We start from the raw sequence: 12,086 nt of genomic DNA on the forward strand, positions 1-12,086 counted from the left end.
AGACTGCATACTGTTTTTAGGTATGAGAATCTATTTAATTATGGTATTATGGATACATATCAGACATGTGTGTGTGATTTGTAATGTTTTAGGTTACTGGAAATTATTACTGCTGGGGTAATTTCACTAAAACATAGTATTTTTTTCTGGTGACATAGTTGTTAGCTTTTGTCATTTCATTATATGGAAGTTTTAAGTTTTATCTTGATTTAAATAACCATCTTTGCATCACAGCGTTTCCTTCTTCCATATTCCTTATTTCTTGTACAATAAAAAAAAATTCATGAGGGTCACACAAAGTGAGATTTAGTAGACAAGAAATTTGTTCTGAAAATATTTGAAATGTTTCATTTCAATTAAAAGAAAGGGTAAAATGTAGAAACACATCTGTGAAAAGTAGACTATTTTGAATTGTCATTATTATTTTTATAGGTTACCAATGTTACATTAGAATCTTCTAACTTGTAGGTTATAAATTTCTTCTCAGAACCAACTAAAAAATATTGTCACAAAAAGTGAAGATTGTTGCCAATAGATTCTGAAGGTTGAGTTATTTCCTTGCCCTTTTTTACCTGTGTTCCCCAGGGGGCGAGTGTTTATCAAGCCAGGAACCCAGGCCTTGCTGAATGCAAGATGTATTTGTGTATAAATGTTTCAGGACAGTGTAACTCTACATTTAACTGTATGGAAATGAAACTTACATGCAGCATTAAATAAAACTAGTAATTGTTGCAAATAAGTTCATCTAATGATCCAGCATGTCTCATTCAAATTCTTCAATTTATTCCTTTTAAGTTAAGAAAACCCTTGGCTGTTATTGTGATATTTTCTTTTGTTTCTGACTTTCTTTTATTATTTATATTAGATAAGGTAATTTTAAATTTTAAATATGTATCTGTTATTTATTCATTTTTCCCTATGACCATTTCAGTGCCCGAAGGACCACCACAAAACTGTGTAACAGGCAACGTTACAGGAAAGTCCTTTTCAATTTCATGTGACCCACCAACTATAGTAACCGGGAAGTTTAGTTATAGAGTTGAATTACATGGGCCATCAGGTAAGTCTTAAATGGTTCTGTGTTTACCTTTTGGAAAAAGAATTATATAAAATGTGTTACTGGTGTTAAATTTTTGAAGTATCAATTTCCTAATCCCTAAATGACTCTGTAATAGAAGCAACTAATGGAAAAGTAATAAAGAAGGTGAGGCTCTTTGAACTTTTTGTTTAAAACCATAAACAAATATAAATATGGCAAAACACAATCCATGTTCCATATTTGATGAGGAAGAGCTGAAAAAACTAGAGATGACCCATCAAAAAGAAGTGTCAGAGATTTATGTCCTCAAATATTTCAACAAGAGGACTTGGTCTTACTGCAATTACAGATATATTTACGAAGAACAATGGACTTAGGTTGCACTAAATCAGATTTCTGCTTAGAATAAGGAAGCCATTTCTAATAATTAGAAATCTCTGAAAATAATATAGACAACTCTCTGAGATATCTAGAGTTGCAGTTCTTTAAAAAACTGTAGTCTTTTCTTCTCCTCCCAACCCCCTCCCCCTCCCCCATACATACAGACACACTTTTAAAAAAACTTGGTATTATTTTGCAAAATATTGACAGGGTAATGTTTTTTGTGTAAGGCTGATAAATTAAGTAAGATGCATTTAGTAACTATCAACATTTAACAGCATGGAAGTCATTAATGATCTCGATGAGCAGTTACAATGAAGTCTGTGGGTAAGTGCCTGAGTGGGATGGATATAAGAAAGGCAGGAGTTGCTGGGAAGTTGGCTTTGTGTAGGCAGAAGTTGAGATCTCTTGCTTAAATGTAAAGATTGGTTTGAGATAAGAATACAGGTGCTTTCTCCATAGTAACAGACTGTGAGGCAGAGTATTTGGGTACAGAGGCTAGTAGATAGGTGATTCTGTTGGTCGGAGTCTGTGGCAGGTCTTTTTTGATTGACTTAATTTTTTGAATGGAGTGAGAAGCAATTATCAACTGAGAGTGATGATGGTGGAGCAGAAAGATTTTTGAAGTCTGAGGAGGGTATAGAATGTATAAAATAATCCCCTAGAAGAGTAGAGGGTGATTTGATGTTGGAAATTGAATAAGGTGCTAGGTACCATTAAGGGCTCACTTAAAATGTGGTGATGAATAAAGTGACATCAGTCAGAGTGGCTTTGTGTTTTTCCCCAGCTCCCTTCGACAAGAGAAGGGCAAGGGGATTGCAGGCTTAGGTAAAGCAGTGATTATAATTGACAGTGACATCCAGGAAATCAGGTGGTGAGAGACCAAACAAAACAAAATGGGAGAGGTGGACTGGAGGTTCCATTGGACTCAAAGAATTGTTGGTTCAGGGTTCTAGAGTAAGTGAACAGGAGATAAGAAACAATGGTCAGGGAAAGTTGAATGAAATGAAGATCATGGGGGATTTGCAGTTACTGGTAATAGTGATAAGCAAGTCAGGACCAGGAGACAGCGACTGAGATAGAGCGGAGGACTAGATTGTTTTAAAGACCTCACAGTGGTTTGAGGATTAACTCTGGGGACATTGAAGTCACCACAAATTAAGATGGTAGCCCTGAAGAAAGTGGCACTGAAGTAGTAGCCACCCCATGCAGAATAAGGGGGAGGGACCCTTGGGTTAGAAGATCACAACAACCAGGAGGGCTAGTGGATGTCATTGTGGCAGGAGATTTAAAGCTGTGAGCTCTTATCTGGAGGGAGCTAGACTGGCCTTAGGGTAATGAGAAGCAAGGAGAACACTTACCACGCCTAAGGGCCTAGTCCTGCGAGGGCTATGGGGAAAGACAGACTACCTCCACTGCGGTGGCTGAACAGGAGCAGTCTTCTCCGGGGACAGCAGGCTTCAGCTAGAGCGAGAAGGTGCAAGAACTGTTCAGTGGTGAAGTTGACGATTTCAGGAATTCTGATGCTCAGCTATTTAAGGAATTTTTCTCAGAAGCTAAATTAGAAATATTTTCTAAATGAACTTTTCTGTGCACGATAATGAAAATATTTAGCATTTTAATCAACTAAATTTGAGTATAAAATATTGTCACTGTTTTTATACTGGTAAAATCTAACATATTCCTTTTAAATATGTCAAGAAATAATATGGCAATTGAATAGGACTTTGTAATGTAATAAAAGTCATTTTAAACACTGGAAGATTTTCGTGTTATTTCCTTTGTTTTAATTAAATTGGTATCAATGCACTATTAAGCTAAATGTTTAAAATATATTTACTTTAAAAATTGTTGTAACAAGCCATATGCAGGTTAGCACTTTAATCCCTGTCTGTGGCTCTCTACTTACGTGTGAGGATGATTACATGCTTGATGAGAAAATAATCCACAGGTATCTTTTGCTTTTTGCAGGTCGGATTTTGGACAACAGCACAAAAGACCTTAAGTTTGCATTCACTAACCTGACACCATTTACAACATATGATGTGTATGTTGCCGCTGAAACCAGTGCAGGGATTGGACCCAAATCAAATATTTCAATATTTACTCCCCCGGAAGGTAAAAACATTTCCCTTAGTGTGTTAATGAGATGTTTTTGTTCTGCTTGGGAATTTTATTGCATTGGTTAAACATTATATCGGAAGTTATTTGGATTATGTTTACTTAATTCATGTTATTTCCTTACCAGATGACTTCCTAGTACATTCTGAACATATGTTGATCAGAACATTAAAGCCATAGCCTGCTTCAAAATAAGAGGGACTGAAGATCAAGCAAGATTAGGGACCAGTACATGCAGTAGCAAACTGCAGGGGGTTCACAATGAATATTAGCTAAAACCTCAAGAAATCTTAAACAAATACATTTAACATTTTTTAACTCACATTTTTTGATGCAGAATTTTTTTCACAGACTAATATTCAGAGGTATCTATGTATTCCCAGTGCCTCTAACAAAATATGTTTATAATCAAAAGGGTACTTTAAGCCAGTAAGGAATCCTTAGGGTGCATAATACAAATTTACAAGCATATACTGAAATTATTAAAACAATATTTCTCTCAAATAAACATTTTTATTTGTATATATTAAACATCACACTTTTAGGAGAAATATAGTATTTGAAATTGTTACAATATGCCCTGGCTCGTGTGGCTCAGCTGCCACCCCAGCCAGGACGATAGTGTGGAACATTGTCCTGTAAACCGAAAGGTCATGGGTTTGATTCCCAGTCGGGGCAGATGCCTAGGATGTGGGTTTGGTCCCTGGCTGGGACATCTACGAGAGGCAACAGATCAATGTTTCCCTCTTGCATGGATGTTTCTCTCTCTCTCTCTCTCTCTCCCCCCCTCTCTCTCTCCCTCCTTCCCAGCCCCTCTCTCTAAAATCAATAAGCATGTCCTTGTGTGAAAATAAAAAAATGTTACAATACTATTTCATAACAAATTTTCTTGGCCTACATCAAACATGCTAAATGTCTTCATCTACATTTAGGGATTGTAATTACTGAAAAAATACAATAACTTTTTGTAATCACATTAACACTTCAGAAATTTTACAGATTTTGCTTGTGGGATAACTAACATACAGTAAGCTATGAACAAAATACATGCATGTATGAACACGCACACACACCAGGATTAGGCATGCATTCATCAGATAGAGCCATTCAAGTATCTGACCATTAGAGGGCAGCAGCTATTAGGGAATTTTGTACTTCAAAAAATTGTTAAACCTTGGTCATATTTTGTGGTTTAAAGACCATAAAAATTATGCTTTATATCACTTTCAAATGAAAATGCTAATGTGTATATAGTTTCAATGCACAGATTAAGCGATGATGGATACTCATAAGCAAAATGTTCTCATTTTTTCATAGTAAAATTTTCCCACTGTGTTTCTATTAAAAGAGACTTGGCTTTATGTCTTCTCAGTTAGACCTTAATTTTTCCCTGTTTTCCCCTAAAAACTGCTCTAAGCACTCCAAAGAAAGCTAGACAGATTTATGGGCGGCTGTCCAGTGCAGCACGGTGACCTGGCCCGCAGCAGACTAGAGTGCTGGAGTGCAATAGCATTTTCTCAACCAACCTAACTGCCCAACTAATTTCTGTTCTTATGTTAAACAATTAAATAAATTCAAAACTTTTGTCTTCTTTCAAGTCAAAACTCTAAACTGAATCCACAGTTCAAGGTGGTCATTAGTCATTGTTCCGGGCCTACGGTATTGAGCGAATGTAAAGTAGATGACACACTGCCGCAGACAATGCCATGCTGCTTATTTTGAATATCGTTTAAATGCTTATTTCCCTTTCTTTATTTCTGTATTTTTATTCATAAAATAATATGAGGGGGGACCCCCCAAAAACAGAATTATTTTCTGGAGGGTGGGCCCCTTGTAGTATAGGCTTCTCTAGCTAGGTGGATGTTCTAGGAACCCATCTTTATTAGTGTGCCAACTGGTATTGTTGTGAGAGGCTGTGTTCAGCTTCAGTGAGTTTCTTTTTTGAAGACTCTTTCAGTGCGTTTGCCCATTGCATGATGGGTGATTTACAAGCTTACCTGCATACGTCACGTTAAGTGTTCAGCAGTTTTTGACCTTCAGCAGTTTTTGACCAAAAGCAGCATGACCCCCATGACACACCCTCACTATTCACCCCCATCTCTCCTTGAGTGGCTTTTTATTGTTTCCTTGGATGAAGAAAGTCCTTAAAGGGAAACATTTTGCCAGTGTGGAAGAGGTGAAACAAAAAATGGCAGAAGCACTAAAAGGTATCAAAATCAATGAGTTCAAACTGTTCTGAGCAGTGGAAAAATGTCTCAATAGGTGTATTGAATCAAGTGGAGAGTACTTTGGAGAGTACTTTGAAGTTTAAATATGTAAGCATAAATTCATAGTATTTTATAAATAAATTCTGTTTTTGCAGGGTCCCCTCTCGTAAGTATGATTTTAAGGGCAGTGTTCAATATATTTCACATAGGGTGTTTTTCACACAAAATTATTTTGAATAGTTGGCTCTGTTTGCCCTGTATATCAAGCAGTTTATCCTGAGTTTAATCTTATTATCTTCTTAAGCTCAGCACCATATAGACCACATGGAGCTGGCTCTCAGGAGGGTCCATTGGCAACAGGAGGACCCCAGTAACACCAGGAATGACACGGTTCCCACCTCTGCACGCCAGCCTTCTTCCATGGGTTGCTTGGGGGATAGGTCAGCCTTAGGAAGGGCTTCACTGGAATTCTCCGTCAATGCAGTGAATGTAGCTTTCTACTTCTGGCAACATAATGAATCCTGGTCCACTAATTAAAACATAGGGATATAGGAATCTTTAAACTACGTAAGTGTTGCTCTGATAACGCATCAAGACCATATTCTTTCAGTTAAAATTAATATCTTAAGTTTAGATGATTCTTTTTCATTTATTAATACAACAGGGTTCTTTGTGTTCTCATTAAGGTTACTTAATTTATTTTCTTCACCATATTTCAAAGTAGTTACACAAAATTTGTTAGCACAAGCTTTTAAATTAATGTCTTTTAAAACAACTGGGGTTCTAACAAATCTCCAGATATTCATAGAAAAATGTTGACCTCATAGAAAGTAATATTTGCTATTAGATTAAATGGGGCTGATTTCATTAACACTGAGAATGTCATGGTCCATAGTCTACTTTGATCATCAAAGAAAATCAATGTCGTGTTGTCATGACAGTTCTCCTGTATATTTCATGAGATTTCTATACTTGCTTAATATTTTCCTAAATAGATTTTTACATAGGCATGAAAAAAGACAATTTTGGGAAAAGTTGTTAATTTCCAATGTTACAAAATGTCATAGAGTTACCTATTTTAAAATGAAACAGAGCTGATGAATGTAATATAGGCAATAGCATTTTCTTATTTGTATGGGCATTAAAAAGTTTTAAGTTTTGTTGCTTCAGTATCCCCTCATAACTTTTCAGTCACTAGTGTCACTATCTTGTACGAGTGGACATCATTCCTTAAAAGCAAACAAGAGTGGAAAGCCGTATTTACTTCCCCATAAACAAGCTCTAGAAGTGAGGCCTTTTGTCCTTGGTGATTTCCGAGTACCAGTTTCTGCAGATGACAGCGCAATCTTCCGTAGGGAAGTCACTGAAAGACTGGCAACTTTGTGTTTTTCAGGATTCTCAATGACTTTTATTTTTCAATAGATATTTTTCAAAATGAACTTCTAATGGAAATTTAATTTGGTCCCTAATGGTAAACATTATTTTAATGTATTATCTTTACACCAGTGTCATTTGTCTCCATTTTGTTTTTCTAGTAGGTTTTCATTTGGAAACTTAAAATTGTATGGAAGTTTTTTTTTTTACCAATCGTATGTCTACTCTGTTTCTCATTTATTAGTGAAACTTACAGAGGTGTTGACTGGAGAATGAGTTTTAGGTGGCCTCTGTTGACAACACCTTCAGGACCGGTGCTGAACTATGAATAATTGCCTTGTGTGTTTGATTTTCTTTAGTTAATTGGTATCAATATTAAAGTGGCTTGATCTAATCCCACTTCTCTGGTTTCACTATAAAAAATTGTGGTGTAACAGATCAAGTGTCTTTCTAAAGACAAGATTCAGTGCTGTCTACTTCATTTCCTCTATCCCCTAAGCTTTTTCTTTTTTTATAAGAAAAAAAAAGAGATAGGTTTACAGTCATTCTTATAGAAGTTTGAGGTACATTTTTAAGGTAGTATAGAACCACTTAATTTTTGCATGAATCATAATTTTAAGCATTAGTGTCAGGGGGCAATAATTACTGTTGTATTTAAAAACATAAATTAGAAGATAAAGAAACTGCTACTATTTGTAAGTTTGACTAACTAAGAGGCAGTAAAATATTTGTATTTTCTGCTGTACTGGTTAATTTGGGGCTTTCTACCACATTAATGTGTTACATCAAGTGGAATTGACCATTTCACTTATTTTCTAGGGCACGAGGTTTAGTTGCCTGATTAATCTGATCAATGTAATCATTAAATTGGCTTCTGAAGTTGAGAGTCTACAAGAGTTCAAACGAATAGAAAATGACCTAGGTCTTCTATGATTATGTTATGCACTGGCTAAGGCTTGTTGTCTGCATAGGGACTCCAAAATACAATGTGAAAGAAAGGTGGAATGGGAGCATTGCTGATTAAATGGCCGAGTTATTTTCACACTACACAGGCAATTGGAAAGTTTCTCCACCCTTGAAAAATGAGTATTGGTAAATATGATAATAGAAACATAAGCTCTGGGGGCAATATATGTTAATGAAATAAAACTTGTACAAGAAGTGACCTGTGCAAATGTTTTATCTATTTTGTTTCTCCTGCTATCTTCAGGTGCCTAGAAAGTATGATGAGTGCTCTATTGGATGATGAATGGATGAATTAATGGCTGTGGGGTCCTACCCTGGAACTCTCCCTCTGTCCTTCAAGGGACAAACGGTTTTTCATTCAGACTAGAACTCGTATGGGAGATCAAGCTAAAGAGTTATCCTTCCACATATATAGAGATATACCAAAATATTTTTAGAAAAGCAAATTCAAAAAATAAGCAAATTACAGGCGTATAGCCATGTTGTGTTTATCTCCCAGTTTTGAGCCCAGGTTTTACCCGCGCTGGACACTAGGATCGTGCCTGCAATAGTCAAATAATGTGCTCTTTGGCAGAATGACTCATTGTCCATCTAGCCATCAACCATTCAAGAAACATTTAGAAATATGTACACTTTTACAATATCTAGAGGGCTTTTTAAATGGTTATGTCATAGAGACAAAGAGAAAACTCAGTTTATTGGATGAAAACTCCATATAGTTTACTCCTTGGTTAATTTAAGTATAATTATGTTTACTAATTATAAATAATATTTATTGGAACCATGACATTAATTTTCAATTCCTTTATGTTATCTTAAAGGGAAATAGGGTCATTTTCCGTTTATATTATACCCTCCCCCAAGGTGTCTGTCTTCTCGGTACAAGTTGCTGAACCCTATGACTGTGAAGTATCTTAGCTTAGGGAAATGAATTTAATGTGTTACTGTGTCCTGATTAGGAAAATGAATTTAATGTGTTACTGTGTCCTGATTAGGAAAATGAATTTAATGTGTACTGTGTCCTGATTATCAAGGACAATATTTTTATGTCATTTTTTTTTCTTGAACTAACATTTATAAAGTCTCTTGAATTCTTTGTTCCTTCCAGGAACCTTGTATAATAGGAATCTAATTACACCCATTTTATAGATAAGGAAACTGAGGATGGAGGGGTGAATTGGCTATTAATAATCACATATTGTGCTATAAACAAAAAGTGGACAGAAGCCCGGGCCATGTTTATTCTTGATCCACTACTCCTTTGACTGGGTGATTTCCTAGATGTCACTCTCGGTGACTTTATATCTAGAATTTGTTTAAGTATTTGGTGCTTTGTCTTAAACCAATTGTTAGTATGTCCCCGTTTTTCTTTACTGCAAAGAGTAAGGGCCCCTGAAATTTGAGATTATGTAATTAATTTGTAAAATCATTAGATAAAAAATCAATCTTTTCAAACAATCTCATGTAATAAATTAAAAGATAGCCTAATTGAATTTACCACCTGGATTTCATTGTGTTCCAAGTCTCCTAGATATTACTTTTTGATGTGTTGTTAGAGTTTTTATAAAGCCCTCAAGGTTTCTATTGTGCATTAATCATCCAGAAACAGCTTCCTCTGGGAAGTTATTTTTATTAATAAAATTGTTCAAACAAATGTTATGACATTTTGATTTGGGGAAATTATTCTACCTTATTTTTTATTTTCATTTCTGAGAACATCGTGTAGAAACTTAACTTTAAATATTCATGTATTAAAGTCATACGTATTTAATTATTAATAAATTAGTAAATTGTTTTAGTCAGTTTTATAGTAGAATTTCTTACAAATCTTAAATCATGAGTCAAGAAGTTTGAAAATGTTTTCAAATCTAAAAATGTATTTTAAAATTTCCCACACCTTTTTTTTTTTTTATTTTTAGTTCCCGGTGCAGTATTTGATTTACGGCTTGCAGAAGTAGAAGCCACATACATAAGAATTACTTGGAAGAAACCACGACAACCAAATGGAATCATTAGCCAATACCGAGTGAAAGTGCTAGTTCCAGAGACTGGCGTAATTTTGGAAAATACTTTGCTCACGGGAAAAGATGAGGTATTGCACTTTTATTTCACATTTGGTTCACATTTATTTCTCATTCTGCTTCATTCTGACACTGATAACTTGGAAGATTTTCCAGCCCTCAAACAAAGTAGTTGACAAGTTTTAGAGTAGAATGTGAAGTAATCTTGGGCTGTGTTGATAATCCAGCTGGATCATATTTCATTTTGAGACATATATTATTAGTTAAATGCTATTACTCTTTTTCGGCATATGAAAAATATTAAATGAGCAATTAAGCAGGAGAAGAGGTGATTATTATTATGGTAATTCAGTTAGTGAATTGTTTGGAACCTCCTATTATGATTTAAATAATCCTTTTAAAGCTGTGCTTGCAATTGGAACAGTTGCCAATAAAAGGTACAGTAATTTTAGTAGCTGTAGTTGACAAATGATTATGTCTGTTTAGTTTTAGGAAGGTAAATTTCTCGGAGCTGCCTATTAAAAAAACAATGTACATTTTGTTAAAGAAATCAAATAACGAAAAGAATTTCAATCATTTTATAGATATAAAATTAGAGGACAGTGTTTTTGCTTTCACTCACACTGGAAGGCTGATTCTTTCCCTTTGTTAGGAAGCACAGGCCACACTGATTCCCCTTCACTGTTTCCATTCACCTCATCCAGCCAACTCTTCACCTGTGAGGACCTCTGAGCCTCTGGACTTGTCAAAGCCAGCTATTGGCTGCTTCCCAGGCACGCAAAGAATAACCGTACCCACACTCAGGACCAGCAAGTTCCACTCGAGGACTAGCTTGGAAGTCCTCCGCGGTTATTTATTTAGGACTTGGCTTCCACTGTTTGGGTTCAAAGTCACTCCTTCTTCTAATTGAGTGCAATTATTTTTCCCACATGTATTATTCACTGTCTTTCTAATCCCAGCCTTCCTCTCTTTCTGGCATCTATTTGGAAGTGGACCTTAGTAGGTGCTCAGTGCTCTGGCATCCAGGACTTAGTACTCCAAGTGGTTCACCATCTCCAGACTTAGGGTTGCATTTTAATCTTACGTTGACTGCTTTCTTTGGTGAAAAAATGTTGAGTTATGATTTCTCTGATACTGAGGTAAAGGGCAAAAACTTAACCCTATACTCTTACCAAGAAGGTCTTAAATTAGGTACTAGCTTCTGGGGGAATTAAGTGACAGGTCTCCCACTCTTGCTAATGACATCTATTGAATGACCAGCCACACTTGTTTTTCTCTTGAAGGAAAGAGGTTCTAGAGAGGCTTCTTTAAAGGTTGCTTCTGTCTGTATGTTCCGCAGCCCCTTTGATACAGTAGAGAGGACACAAGCTTTGGAACCATACATATCTGGGTTTGGTCACTTACTGGGCTGTACAGCACACAGGTTAAGAGCATGGATGGACCCAAGAGACAGAAGACTTGGGTGCAAACCATGGTTTTGCTTTTACTGATGATTTAACCTCGGGAAAGTTCGCCTGGCATCTCTGAACTTCACTTTCTTTTTCTCTAAAACAGGGATTATAAGAGTCCCTAAAGCAAAACAAAAGGTTGGTAATAAGGATTCACAGATTAATGTATATAAAGAATTTAGAACTGTAGTTAGTATGTAGTAAGTGTTGTGGTAATAATTGTGACTTGTCATTATTTTGTAGCAAAGATTTTTCTTTTACAATTTTTTAAAAAGTTCTTAATTACAGTTAACATACAAGAATATATTAGTTTAGGGTGTACAACATAGTAATTAGACAATTATATAATTTATGATGCAATTACTCCAATAAGTCTAGTACCCATCTGACACACCACACGTAGTCATCTCAGAGTTATTGACTGTATTCTCTGTGCTGTACTTTATACCCCTATGACTGTTTTTATAACTGGCAGCTTCTGATGTGATTATAAATCATTGGACCATTCGCCTTGGTTGGCACTCAATAT

At 35.7% G+C, this 12,086-nt stretch overlaps 1 protein-coding gene across 1 annotated transcript in view; it reads left to right on the forward strand.

The window, feature by feature from the left end:
* The window catches only part of PTPRQ (protein tyrosine phosphatase receptor type Q), a 196,997-nt gene that overhangs the window by 12,247 nt on the left and 172,664 nt on the right, over positions 1-12,086 (forward strand). Inside the window, exons 7-9 of the mRNA XM_024579714.3 lie at positions 932-1,060; positions 3,392-3,538; positions 10,008-10,180. Coding sequence (XP_024435482.2) covers positions 932-1,060; positions 3,392-3,538; positions 10,008-10,180 — 449 coding nt within the window. The remainder of the gene's footprint in view (positions 1-931; positions 1,061-3,391; positions 3,539-10,007; positions 10,181-12,086) is intronic.

This window comes from Desmodus rotundus, chromosome 3 (genome assembly GCF_022682495.2).
Source record: "Desmodus rotundus isolate HL8 chromosome 3, HLdesRot8A.1, whole genome shotgun sequence".
In the NCBI taxonomy this organism is placed as follows: Eukaryota; Metazoa; Chordata; class Mammalia; order Chiroptera; family Phyllostomidae; genus Desmodus; species Desmodus rotundus.